The 14,935-nt window shown below is 39.9% G+C and overlaps 1 protein-coding gene across 2 annotated transcripts in view; it reads right to left on the reverse strand.

Annotated features, from left to right (window-relative positions):
* The window catches only part of ZNF385D (zinc finger protein 385D), a 430,542-nt gene extending 416,085 nt beyond the window's left edge, over nucleotides 1-14,457 (reverse strand). The window contains exon 1 of one of the 2 annotated variants that reach the window (XM_082754569.1): nucleotides 14,409-14,457. In XM_082754569.1, coding sequence (XP_082610695.1) covers nucleotides 14,409-14,427 — 19 coding nt within the window. In that variant the 5' untranslated portion in view covers nucleotides 14,428-14,457. Of the gene's footprint in view, nucleotides 1-12,224; nucleotides 12,409-14,408 lie in introns of those variants that run through there. The other variant, XM_082754568.1, reaches the window with a different exon arrangement.
* Nucleotides 14,458-14,935: the final 478 nt, after the last annotated feature.

Here is a 14,935-nt window from a genome sequence, read left to right on the forward strand (position 1 = left end):
ATTTAAACAGAAGATAATTTATATAAGTAGAGGAGTTGTTAGTGTACCAGATGAAATTTGAGTAGGCAACTGACAGGAACATCACATCCTAGAAAGAAGCAAGAGGTTATGCAGGAGGGGGCACCACACTGAAATTCTTGCTTTTGACAGTAAATCTTGGATTTAACTGAGGTCATGGGGACTAAACAAAAGCTGAAGAACTTTTGGAACAGAAAAGACATGGAAATGAGTATATCATGAAAAGATGAGTAAGAGGGGAAAAAAAAAAAAAAAAAAAGTAGTATATTTAGAGTCTTTTTCCTCCCATGACTGGTAACAGAAGGATTTGTGGCAGAGAGGTTACAGCGGGATAATATCAGAATACTAAATAAGACTACAAAAATGAATGAGGAGACATGAAAAGCTAAAAATATTCAAGCATCACAAACAAAACTTTATTGAATGGAAAAGGACTGATAATATATTATCACAATTATTTTAATTGAACATAATTGTTTTAATTCCATGTGCTCAGATTACACTTAATGGAATCAGAATATATACTTAAATTTGTGTATGTTCCTAACTTTCTGTATTTTGAATATTCTTGATATATTTGATATATTCTTGATATATCTTGATATGTTTGTGGCAAAATTTGAGTCTTAAAAAAGCAAAGAGGTATTTTTCCATTTTGATGGGAAGCAAAAGAGATGCAGAAGTTACACAGCTAACATCACGTATACAAAATTAAAAAAAAAAAAAAGTATGAACAGACTTTCCGTAAACATAGCTATTACACGTTTTCATTCATTTAACTGTGAGGTTTTTATTGACAGCATTAAAACCATTCCTGAATGGCTTTATTCAGGAATCAAAATGAGAACCTACACCACAAATATCTATTATTTCAGGTCTTAACTGAAATCAGCATGTTATCAAATTCTGGGAATAATTATTCAAGTTGACATAAAATTTATTTCCAAAACATTTAGAAGCAAGTCAATAAATAAGCAAGGAAGGTTCCTGCCTTTTCTAGAAAAAAGGCTTAGTTGTGAACAGATGCACCTGAAACAGTATGAAACTAGGCAGTTTTAAGTTTTAGTTATTCACGCTTTGCAAATAAAATTTTACCTCACCAGAGGAGAAAGGAGAGAAATGACAGTTCTATCTTGACTTTCACATCAAGATATTTACAGCCATCCTATCTCTGTCAAATCTGATTATAAACCAGGGATCAGCAGGCAGGAGATTAAAAGCTCATCTGAGTAGATGCAACAAATGAAATTGATGAGAATTGCCCATAGTGCGCCAGTTTTACAGACACAGTCAGCCGGAGTGACATACTATTGGAATTAAAAATATGAGCTTTCTTATTCTCTCTCTGGCTTTGAAATGCAAATGAAAACTGCTGGAGTTGTTGAACAGCAAGTGCTAACCTTTTTATAAATAGTGAGAGTCTTCTCCTGTTAACAAGTTTTATGGAACACAGGATCAGCATTATATTAAACAGATATCCTTGCTGATCCTTTTCTTTTTCTTTTTTCTTTTTTTTTTTTTTTTTCTGTTATTGGAGAATTTTTCTTCATATGTATTATATGCATTCAATTTCTATGCTGGAAGAAAAGGAAGTACTTATTGCTACATCTGCTGTTATGTACTTCAGGTGCTGCATCAAAACTAAAGTCATTTGAGTACTTATCTACCTGCTTTAGAGAAGCCACAGCCCAAAAGGAAGTGGCCAGGCCAGCTCTAAGGGCAGCAAGCCCTAGAAATAGATGTTTGTGTACTTTATCCCTATCAGAAGGATGATCAAAGAGTTAAAGAGATAGATCTCACTACTTAAGAAGAAAGTGGTATGTGTTTGGTTTTTTGTTTGCCTTTTTTTTTTTCTCTCCTCAAAGTTGCCTTTCCCACAACCACTAAACAAATAAATGGCATTCTGCTCTTTTTCAGTTGCCACAATGTAATTTACATTTACCAAATACTTTTTTACTGACTTTACAGCTTATCACCCTCATATGTTTTGAGCATGAAATGATGCAAGTTAAAAATGGGTATCCTTCAATTTTCTGATACTGTGTAAAACCATGACCTTTCTAAGAATATACAAATATACCACAGAACAGAGTCATCTCAGCCACTAGAAGCAAACAAAGTGACACATTCTAAGTCTCCCCTTCCAAGAGCAACACCTTAGAGAAGAGGCAGACACACACAAGCACTCTATACAGTACCTAGTGCTAATTTGGGAGTTAACGTGGGCCCAAATCTGTGCCTGTTCCTTCAAGCACAAGAGCAGATGCAAGTGCATTCAGGGCACTGCTTCCTATAGCACACAAGCATCTCTCCCACAAATGTGTTGAGTGTAGGAGTAGCGGACAGAGTAAGTTTAATTTCATTCTCCATGAACTGGAAATGCAATTTCTCCTGCTGCACCCTGGGAAAAGTACAGAAGAAAAACTATCCTCCCACTGTGGATTTACTAAAATTGTTTTATTTTTTTAATGAATGGAAAAGAGACAGAAAGAAATCCAATGCAGAATAAAACTCTGCTGCTCATACATTTTTTTTCAATTATACTATCTAAAATAGATGATTCACTTTGACATTTTGAAAGTTTTGTTGTTTTGTTTTTGTTTTTGTTTTTTTAATCTTTAGTGATAGCTGAAAGAAAAGTTTTGAAAAAGAAAAAAACAAACACTACACAGAAAGTCAGAATAAGCACTTTCCACATCCTCCTTATCCCCCCACATTTTCCTTTAGGAATATTTCTACTTTTATGGCATAAATTCTTCACCTGAAGTCAAACCTTCTGTTTATGGCATCACAGTGGTTGCTGTGGAGGTGATTATGATGTACAAAGCCAAAAGCGATGAGTTCAAATTTGGAATGTGCAGCAGTATCTTGCTAAACTTGCCTAAAGTAGTAGCAGATACTAAAAAAAAAAAAGTAGACCATGTACATTGAAAACAAGCAAATTAACTTTTTAACGACTGTTTCCAATCAGCTTTCATTATCACAACTGTTTTCAGATACGTTACTATAATGGCTGTAGAGGCTAAGTGCTAAACTACACATATGGAAACAAGCAAATAACATGAGCAGACAGTGCTAACACAGATGGCAGCAGAGTCCTAACCACGCTCTTCAGTAGTGCCTGCTGTGACTGCTATCTTCTTCTGTAGCAGAAACATACAGACAACAAATTGTGGTAACACAGATATGCACTATGCAGTGCTGCTCTGACAATGAAAGTACTTAATGTCACCCTTCATACAGCACATTTCTCTACACCAGATTCCAGACTCAGAATGAGTTATGACCAGAGAACACAGATTCCTGAAAAAGCTATTAGTTCACTCTAATTCCTTCTGCTACAAGGATTAGTTTCACACACACCTTCTCACACATACACACATTTAAAAATACAACTGTTCAAGGGCAGGTGCTAATTCCCAAGAAATATGTTAAATATTACAAATGGGAGAAATCTGTCTTGCCATTTGCATCACAGAGTCAGCCACTGCCAAATTTTCACACCCTTGGTGGCAGAAAGAGTCCTTAATTTTTCCCTGCATCAGGAAAAACATAAATTAGTTAAATTAACCAAATTAGTTTCCAAACCAGGTGTTCCCCCTAACATTGACACCTGAAGTATTACCAGGAGTGCACAGGTTATAAATCTTTGTAGATAACACTTAAATAGATCCTACACTAGTTCTCTTCCTTTAACATTGCTGAAGAAAGGTGCATGTACCAGAGATCGATGATCTTACTCTAGAAGAGAATAAAAGGTTAAAATGAATATTGAGGCTGGACCTCTAAATCAAGACAGATACATTCAGGAGCAAACTTCAACAAATTTAAGGAAGAGATGAAGCAAAATAGAGCAGTCTAGAGACTGAAGCCCTCACCCCTATCAAAAACAAACAAACAAACAAAAAGAAAAAACAGCAGAGTATTACCTTTCAGGCTCTTTGCATAATGACCAGGGACCTCTGTTCTATAACTACATTGGGATATTCCAATTACTCAAGTTGTCAAGACTCTTCTTACCACAAAATCTCGCCTGCACTTCTTATTTATGCAGTGGACAGCCTCAAGGCTACATACCTGGCACTCTGTATTTCTCAAAAAGTTACCATGTTTCTCAGTGCACTGTTATGTGGGATTGCAAGCTTAAGAATGGCTGCTTTTACTCTTATTCAGAAAGTCATGCATACAAGCAAGTTCTTAGTCTTATGTGGTATTTTTTCTGGAACAAGGCAATTTGTGTTATGTTTTACAAATGATACTTCAGATCATCTGAAAAACCATTTCAGCACCACTTCCTCTTGGCCCAGTTTCTACACAGACATGGCCATCATGTAGAACTCCCACTTCCACAGAGTTTTTAGGCTTGATTTTGAATTTGGACTTGGGAAAAAATAAAAATGTTTGTCACATTTTGTGCTTTCTCCTTCCTTGGATATTTTCAGCAGTGGACCTGAGAAAAACCTGTGCAATTTGTTCTGATGTCACAGCTGACCCTGAGCAGGAGATTGAACTGGAGACTTCCTTAGGCTCCTTCTGACCTGAATTATCCTCAGTTTCCTCCAGATGTACCAAACAGAATTAGAGTATAATGGATGGAAATATTTTAACTTGATTTTAAAAAGAGCCATACAGCTTTGTGACACCATACTGATAGAGAATTTTGCAACCTTCGTCTTTTAAACAACATTGTCTTAAGTTTGTATGTCTACCATCAAAATGGCATTATGGTGCTACAGGAATAAAATACAGCAAAAAGCTGGCCACAATCCAGGGCGCATCTTCACATTGATCCCCTCCTGCAACAGAAGAATTGCTGAAAGTTATTAAGAACTCTGCAAGTCCCTCAGGTGTCACTTAATCACTACTTCTGTATGATCATCTGTCTGTGTCAGCCTCCAAAACAAGCTGCAAAACAAACAAACTCAAAAAGCCTAGAAAATAAGCTCACCAACTGCTATTGTGCATAAAGCAAGTGGCTACGTCCCACAAGCTCAAATCTTTCAAAGATCAGAATCTCATCCCAGTCACTACAGTTTCTGCAGAGTGATCCTTTACATGCCTTTACAATTGTAATATAGCACCCTCCCAAGAAGCAAAGAAATTGATTTGGACTGGTTTCTCAGCCTAGAGATTAGGAAAAAAATACTGCACAGAAGAAAACACAAAACATGTTCCTTTTACAATCAGACTATTACCAGCCCTCAGTGAAGAATAACCAGACTTTCTCCTGTTACACAATGAATAAAAACATTGATAAATTCTTCTTTGCTTTGTTAGAAATTACTTCGGTAAGCCAAAGGTTTGGAGCAACCGAGGCTGCACCATCAACATAAACAAGTGACCAACCCCTCAGGCTACTTCATGTTAACTGAAATCAATATGTGGACTCAGAGCAGCCAGCCAGAGAGAGCCAACAAAGTCCAACATCATCCATACTGGAAAAGGGAAAGACCATGTTTCCCTAAAGCATTTCTTATGTTCTAAAGATCACTTGGAAAATCCATTTTAAAGACAGTTGAAAGTATCTCTTGAAATCACAAACAGATAGAAGGCCAAAAATTTAGCTCTAGCTTAAGAAAAAAAAAAAAAAGTTATGAAAAAAGATTGCATTCCTATTCCCTCACTCCCTCTAACTCATCCTAGAACACTGTAAGCTATACATTAATCAAGTCAAGTTTAGAATATAAGGATGCCTTACGTTTAGAAATGATGCAGAAGTCTGGAAACATTCTGCCCAGCACAGCAACTCATCTGTTCTGTGATCCTGGCTGATGTGAATGCATCACAAGGGTGCCTTGATCTTTCCACATACAGCTTCTGATTATAGAACCTCCTCTCACTTACCTCTAAAAAATAAAAATGATTTGTACACCCATTTCTTGTCTAGCAACAACCATGACCTCCCACATGAAACAACAGTGACTATCAGCCAAAAAGAAGAGAGTGGTGGGGACACCTGGTTATACTATATGTGAATTTCCTCAACCCAGCTTCTGGAGAAAAAAGAATCACTTCTCAACTTCCCGTTCCACCCCCTCACTATAAATGCCAGCAGTTTAGACAGCTCTAGTTTCAGAGTTTCAGAGTAGTAAGTATTGAGCTAAATACTGGAATGGTTTATACAGCAAAGCTCAATGCAGTCATTGACAATAACAAGTCCTTTTTCTCACTTCTTTCAACAGGCTCTTGGTTTTGTTATCACAAACTAACAGCTCTACTTTAATCCACCCCCAGGAGAAGGTTCTCCCCACTAATTCCTACTCCTCTTTTATGCTTGTAAATACTTTATATAGGAGTACGGCATCAACAACTCTTTATGAAAATTGGCCATAGAGAGCACACAAAAATATTCTTCGACATCATAGCATGCAAGACAAGATCACAAAACCACCACAACAACAACAAAAAAAATCCATATATTTTACAAAACATGTAGGTTTTGTTTGTAAAACAGATCCTTCAGCATTTACTAATCCTTCTAAACACAACAATTATTATTATTATTTTTCATGGAAATAATGAGAATAGTTTCAATAACATCACCACAGTCTTAAGGCTATGTGCTATTAAATGAGTCAAGGGTAAACAGCCCGTTTAATACCTTTTTAATAAAAGGACACTGAATTGCAAAATAGTCTGCTAAAGTAGCAACCAGAACACCATCTGCAAGCCCATGGCTATCTGCATTCACACGGCAAGAGGTGTGAATTTGCACCTGCTGGCACAGGCTCCCTGCCACTTGGCACCTTTGTTTACACCATGCCACTTGCCTGTTGTAGTAGAATTACTAAATATCAAAGAAGCCCACAATTGTTTTTTTTCATTTTCTATTTAATGCTTCAATATTTTAATTAGCACAAATTTAAAAATGATCAACAAAATCAGAGCATATCAAAGAGAACCTACAGTAACAACATTCCTGGTTTAACTGTTGTACGTGTATGTGTATTATGGCTGTGCTGTGATTTTGTATGATTAGAAATCCTACAGCCTCCACCCGATTTCATATACATGGAGGCAGAATACAAAAATGCTACCCTGGAGTTTCATGAGAAAGACATTGAATCCTAGGAGGATAAAGATATTCCAGGCTTTGTGATGGCTTATCCTGCTGCTGCTTAGAACAGCACTGGGTCAAGTCCAGCCCAAATACATATGGGAAAGCAGTCGGGAGTTGCCACAGTTCCAATCATTATGGCAATGTGATGAAACAAATTCAGTGCATAAACAGACATTCCAACTTTAGTTAATGGACAAGATGATTCATTGTTATAACATAGCAAGACTAAATGGAAAGACAAAGGCAGAGACACTAGACTGAGCGCTGAGACTGGAAACTTCCAGATGTGAGTATAAAATGCCCCTGAGCCAGGGTTATTCAGAAATATAAAATACTTCAGAATGTACTAAAATGAGATAGTTTCTATACTTCTGTCAGAGTAACTACTTCACCTAGCTTTGCAATTTAAACTGCAAGAGCCAAATTATCAAAGTAATTTTTTCCCCTTTTAAAGCACACCTTGCATTTCCCAGCAAAGTGATTTGTGACCTCTGTCTGATTAAAACTCTCCAAATCTTCTTTAAAAAGAAAAAAAAAAAGGTCTGGATATGGGTTCGAGAAGTCATCTTTGGTTTCTAATCTATATTTCTCTGCAGAAATTGAATTTAAATGAACATCATAAAACTGTATTTGCAGTCAGCCTCTAAATTCTAGATGCTGTGTTTGTCATTCCATTGTAAACTCAGATTTAGAATAATCTATGGCTTTGTAGCTCTGGTTACTTATTTATAATTGTACAAGTTGTAATGTTAAGGTTTTATTATTGTCATAAATAAACTCTTCCATGAACTGGGGGAAAATGTCATATACAGCCATGTTACAGGTATTTGCTAATTTTATCATATGCATTTCTGGCCAAGAAGAGTATGGTTTTCTTCACCCACCCCAGTAACACCAATGTGAACTTATTTGAAAAATACTACAGAAGGAAAACATTTTTCAAATTTAAATAATAATAATAATAATAAATCAGAGACTACCAATGACTGCTACCATGGCTTTGAGTTACTGAGAACCCCAAGCCTCACTGTAGAATAGGAAAAAAATAAAAATAAAAATAAAAACCACAACAGAACTTGACTCAAGTCACACGAGTTCTCTAAGTAGTTGTAACTAGTATACATATAGTAGTACAATTAAGTTAAGTGGTATCAGCTTGTGTTCACATCAATGGAAAGGCTAAGAGAGTTAAAACTCGCTTAGTAAACTAATCCTTCTTGCTCTTCATGTCAAATCCTTTATCCATCCATTTCCTTTGAATGCCATGTCTTCACAGCAAGGTCTGCATTACACATGGCAAACATGCTCCCTGGCTGATGTAACAAGACCACAGGAGCAGCTGAGGCATCTAAGTGTTAGTAGATCCAAACAGAAACAACATCAATGTTCATACTTGATGAACACATAGGCTAGAAAGCATTTTAAGTTTCAAAGTTTACCTGCAGATTATTCCAGCTGAGCACAGAAAGGCTTACTTGCTTTGAGAACTTATATTCTGTTATATTAAGCAGACATATATAACGCCTACATGCATTTCAGACATTCACTTTTACAAATACCACAATAAGCCACAGGTAAAAAGTGAGGTGTAGAGAACTACGGCTCCAGCACAACAGAAGATTTGGTTATGACTGCCTGAATACAACCAAGAACATTATTTCCCAGGAGAGAGAGAAAGAAAAAAGGAAGAAGCTGACAGAAAATACTGAAACACATTGTGAATATTTCAGAAAGAAATGTGTGAAGATTATACCATCTGAAATTGGAAAGTTTGTAGGACTCTTCATTTTTCTACTATCAACTGCAGAATTAGTCCAATCCAGTCGCAACCAGAAGTTGTTAGCATGTGTGCATACATCAAAGCATGTGCACCAGGAAAACCATGGTCAGGCTTGTTGGTTTTTTCCTCCATCCCATCCTTTCCCTAGTTCAACACAGAGAATTCCAATTCTCTGGATCTACAACATGCTGACTTCTATCCTTACCTTATGAAGGGGAGACAACAGATTCTGTCCTGTTTTGTTACAACTCTAGATAGGCTAAGACTAAAACTAGTCAGCTGGCCCAGGTGGAAAAAAAAATCTGTGTTGCTTTAGCTCACACTTATTTATTCGGCCTGCCTGGGTGTGATCCAACATATTGGCACGATACTGACTGATTTCATTGTGCTGGCTGAAGCACAGAAGACTTACATTTCCTAGCCTAAACTTGGCACATTTTTGTGAGAAATTAAAAAATAAATATTTGAAGTAATCATGTTCTAATACATCACTGGTGTGTACACACTCCTACACATACATCCAACACTATTTAGTTACATTTTTCTCCCTGCAGTTTTAATACTAATGATGCAGAACTACTAGTTTACTACAAAAGTTTTATGTACCTTTAAAAATGTATATAAAAATATTGCTTTCTCCTCAGCAGTTTTTGTGGCATCAGATAATGTAAACATTTTTATCTCTCATAGCTTCTAGTCACAAACTTTCTATACCTGCTCCCCAAGGGAGGAGGTTTCTTCAATGCATACAGGCATCTCAAAGTTTTGTTAAGTAGTACAGCAAAACACTACTTGATTTACATTGTGGTTTCCATTATGCTACTCCTTAACATCTGCTTAGAAAGCCTGTAGAAGAATTGTGGCTGTAGCTATCCATCTGGTTTTCAAGCTCTTGAGAGATTTTACAGGTAAAGTGCTATAAAAACAAGCTTTTTATAAGATCATTAATATTTATCATCTTATCAGGATCTTGAACTTCTTGTCTTGATAAACACTTTGTTTACTGTCTAGACCACAGCAGGTGGAAATGTTAGTCCTACTTTTCATCACTTTGCATTTTTCAAAGTTTCATTCCATGCAGAACATAAACTTCTGTCCACGAGATTACAGAAAATGTCATGTTTGTATTTGCATTTTGAAGCATTTGAAAAAACACAGAAAAATCTGAGGTCACAATGCCCTAAGTGCATGGTTCAATCATGAAAAAGCTTTTTTTTACTTGCAATTGATAACATAAAGTTGTTGATGAATAAAGTACTGAATAAGCATACTTGATATAGAATCATATCAAATAGCTCCATGTCAAAATAAATTGACAGCTATATTTACTCACACAAAAGGCAAGAAGAACATCAAAGCTGGCAAATACTTGTAAGTTGATGCAGTCAAAAGGCAGGCTTGCTCACACGTTCACAGCTCAGTGTGCCTGCAGCACCCAGCCAGCCTTAAGTGATGATTGGGTAAATGTATCTTAATCCAAACACACACAGAAATGTCATGCGTGGTCTTCAGCTGGTGTCAATCATAACAGTGCCACTGAGATACATGGAGCTGTGCCATTTTTTTGCCGACACAGGTAGGTGGCCAACTGGAACAGTTTTTGCAGGAAGAAGAGTAGGAAAGAACAGCATTATTTGCTAAAATTTAAATTCTTTCCTGTTCCTGCCACCTCCCAGTTTTGTTGTAAAAAATGAATAGTTCTTATTTCATTTTGATGATTGCATGCATGCATGTATGAATGAGTTGACCTTGTTAAAAACTGCTGACAGCTCACTTATAAGTAAGATACACCAAAAAGTAAAATCGTGATAATTCCTAAAACTCTTTAGCCTGAATATTTTAAGTACGTTTTCCACTCCAACGCAAGGTGGTCAGTATTATATTACTTAAGTCCATTATTGGAAAACAAAGTGTTTCTAAAACTTTGAAATTTTGAGAAGCATATTGAAGTCATACTGCACCTTCCCTTCCCACATAAAAAAATACAATAAATAAATATACATATATATTTAAAATAAAAAAATAAAATAAAATAAAATAAAATAAAATAAAATAAAATAAAATAAAATAAAATAGCTCACTGTAGCATACAGTCAGCAGTAGGGACAGAGAAATTAGGTCTAATTTTGTTTTTCATTACATTTGTTGCTGTTAATGGGTAGTAAATGACATTGTAAATAAGTCCAGTGCACCTTGCAAAGACAGTACCGTAGAAAGAGTGATTACCCTTAAAGCACAATTGAAAATTAACTGGGATGCGAAATATCTGTGCTGCAGTGTAATTTATGTTCCGTGTTGATACGGTAATTACTTAAACCAGAACTTAGCGTCGCACGATACTTTACAAAACACTTCTAAGAAGCAACAGACAGACTGAAGCACACCACACCTTTCTGCTACCCTTAAGTAGAACCAAGTTATAAAATATCTCCCCATAGTAACTAATTTACAGTATAGAGATACTGATAACATCTTAATCTTGGCAGCATACCGCAGCATCGCAACTACACAATTACGGCAAACTTTCTGGCGGTCAAAGAAGGCTTTCAGCCCGGCCTAACCCCTCGCACCAGCCGGTCTGTGGGCAAACACCGGCTCTAACGGGGGCAGGGGTGAACCCCCCCGGCTTGGCTGCGCGCTCTCCTTGCGAGTTATCCCCACTGCTAGCATCACAGTCAGAGAGGGGAGCCTAAGTACTTGCAGCTACAGCCAGCCATTTGTATTCTCTAACTGGCCAGCATTCCTCCCCTCCGCGGTCATTTCTCTCGGAGTTTTTTGATACCCACTAAGGCTTTGCTCAGACTTTGGGTCCGCTTCCTCTTCGCCCTCTGGCAAAGGCGGCAGGGAGGCTGCCCGGCGGCGGCGAGCGGGCGGCAGGCGTGTGACAGCGGTGACAGCCGCCCCGCAGCACGAAGTTCCCCCGGGGGCTGCCGAGCCCCGCAGCAAGCACGGAGCGGAGCCCGCACCCGGTTCGGCCCCCCCGGGCTCGGGCTGGGACCTCGCAAACACCTCGGGAGGGGCGTCGGGAGCCGGGGGAGCCCCGGCGGGGGTTGGTAGCGGTGCTTCCCCAGCACTCAGGGCAGCCGCAGGCAAGCCAAAAAAGACCCCGAGGACTGTCCCCAGGTTCACCGGCTGCAATCGCTTTCCGCCACGATTAAGGACGCCGCGATCGCAGCGAGATGCTCCTCTCCCCGGCGCCCGGCAGCCAGCAGGCGAGAGGCGCAGCTCCGGCGGAGTTGAGGCGCGGTGACCCCCCTCCCCTCGCACCCACGGGCGGGCGAGGAACACCATCAGCCCCCTCCCGGAGCGATCCCAGCGGACACCCCACACACACAGCCCGAGCCCCCGTCCCGCCCGGCCCCTTACCGTGCGGTGGCGGCTGGGGCTTGCCGCCCGGCGGCTTCTCCTTCCTGCCGCCCGCCGCGCTCCGCAGCCGCCAGCCCGCCGCCCCCCTGCCCAGCGCGCCGGCCATGCCGCGGCCGGGGCGGCCCCCGCAGCGCCGGGCCCGGCGGGGACAGCGCGGGGGCGGAGATGGGGCCCGGGACCCGGCGGCGGGGACGGGGACGGCGATGGGGACGGGGGCGGGCGGGAGGGAGCAGCGCGGTCCCGGCGGTCCCGCCCCCGACCAAGCCGGCGTCAGGCAGCGCCGCGCCCCCCGCCCCGCTCCTGGGAGCTGGGAGGGGGTTTGGGGGGCGGCGGGCAAGGGGGGGGGACAAGGGGGGGGCGCGCAGCGAGACCCCGTCCCCATCCCCGCCGGGAGCCCTCCTCCCACGGAGCTTCGCCGAGAGCCATGTGTAGGTTACCTCCTGCCATCCCCAGCGCCGGTGCCGCGTGCTCCTGCCTCCATCGCGGTGTCACTCGGCCGGGGGGTGCTGCTTACCGAGAGCCCCTGTGCGGGGAGGCAGCGGCAGCCCCTCTCCGGGCCCCCGAGACTTGGGAAGTGCCCTCGATCGCTCGGCGGTCCCACCAAGGGGTGCCTGCCATGCAAGAAGCACCCCGTCCTCTGGAACGTGCGGTCAGCTTAACACCGGACCTAATACTTAAAAAGTTACAGGCTCGGAGATGAATATTAGCAATTTTCAGGCGAGACCAAAAAACAACAACAACAAAACAATAGTTTAAAATGCCGCTGTAGTCCCGAGGATTTGGCGGAGCGGTGTGTTGCATAAGTGCAAATGGTGTGTGTAACTTTTGTTTGTAATCGTGGTAATGACTCCACTTGTATGTCAAATTACAGCAGTCACTGCAGCAGCTCTGGAAAGGTATTCCACAGTTGCTTTTTAATTTTTCATGCACATATACATCTATATGCCATCGGCACCTCCACCAAGCATATCATTCTTTCTATCTGCACACTTTGAAACGCAGAGAAACTGTATGTAGAACTTGCATTGATTCTCCCATTGGAAGAAAAGGAAAAGAAAGCCTCCTCCCTATGTCCCATATCCCTCTGCTACCCTGACTTCAAGAAGCTTATGGAGAAAAATAAGTAGGGTTCATCGTTGTCATAACTTTAAAACTTATTCTTTGAAGACTCGATTGGACTGAGTACCTAATTTAAAAGAGAGAGTCAGGGAGAGAGGGAGAGCTCCTCTTGGGTTTGTAGCTCCAACAGACAAGGTGTAAAGAAGCCATAATCTGTGATGGAAGAGCAAAGCTTTGTCCTCCACAGAATTTATCTGCCTCTCTTATGTGGTCATCTCGTACCCCAGGCTCTGATGATCAGGCCTCCCCCCTGTGCCCACACCCTGGTTGTCCTGCCTGAGCCCTGAGCCCCTAGTGCTGGCAGCCCGTTGCCGCTGCCTGCTGAAGCTGGGGTGGTTTTCATTAGTGCTGAGAATGATTCATGCGAACCAGGATTACTGACCTTGACCTGACACGTACAGATACACCCTGTGGTGATGAATGTAATAGAATAAACAGTTAGATATGACTGCATATCCCCTCTTGTAGGGCTGTTCTTGCCCAATTCTATTGCATTGTAACACAAATAATGACTCATTTGCTTACCCTCATAGCACATTTAGAAACCTGCTATTCATCACTGCTTGAAGGCTCTTGAATAAATACACTCCCCAAATGATTGATTTAAATCAAATATATTTCTATCACTTGATCCTGTTTCTGTTATTATTGATAATGACTACGCATGTGGATGTGTGGTGTATCATCTCACTGCTGCTTCACATTAGGATGTTTTTTATAGTGAATAGTCTTTTGTTAAACGTACTTTTATAATTACATTTACACAGGGGAGGAAGGGGAGAGAAAAACAAAAGAAAATATAGCTGTAGAAGAGCCCACTCTCCATACACAAAGAATATGAAACTTCTACAGCAATTAGTTGAAATGCAAATTAAGAATAGGGTATAAAAATGTTTTGTATAGAACAGTATTTTTAAGTGATATAAAAATATATATCAAAGAATTTGTTTTATATAAAACAAAGAATTAGTGTGGAGAAGGAAAAGTCTGTAATAGTTATATGCAGAATTAATATTCCAGAACAGGTTTAATAAATAGGAAAAAATAAAAAAAAAAAAAACTTACCTCTTAAATTTAGAATCATAGAATGATTTGTGTTGAAAGGGACCTTAAAGATCACTCAGTTTTTGTTTTTGTGCAAAGAGGTATTTTTGCAGAAACTTCCAGAGCTGGGAAAAAAAAAAAAAAAAAAAAAAAAAAAAAAAAAAAAGTATTCACAACCCCTTCCTGAAAGATTGATTTTTCCATGATCAACATTTAATAACTTTCATTTTTGTTTTTACAAAGGAATGAAGACACAAGAGCATTCTTAAATATCATTGTAGAGTGTAATACCTGTGATTTAAAGGACCACCTTGCTTATTCATCGTGTGCAACAAAAGGTGTAATGGAGAATATGAGCAGCCTCTGTTGAAAAGAAAAGGTACAGATATCATAAAATGATAATACTGAAATGTTGTATGATACCACTATGGCTCATAATTTCATTCCCTTAGTGTAGCATCATAAGTTGCAAGCTAATTTTTGTTTATCCTTGTTTATGTTTCCTGCTCATCTAATGATGAAGATGTACAACCATTTTCTTGTATTAA

Source organism: Aythya marila (assembly GCF_965140915.1).
Source record: "Aythya marila genome assembly, chromosome: 2".
Taxonomy (NCBI): domain Eukaryota; kingdom Metazoa; phylum Chordata; class Aves; order Anseriformes; family Anatidae; genus Aythya; species Aythya marila.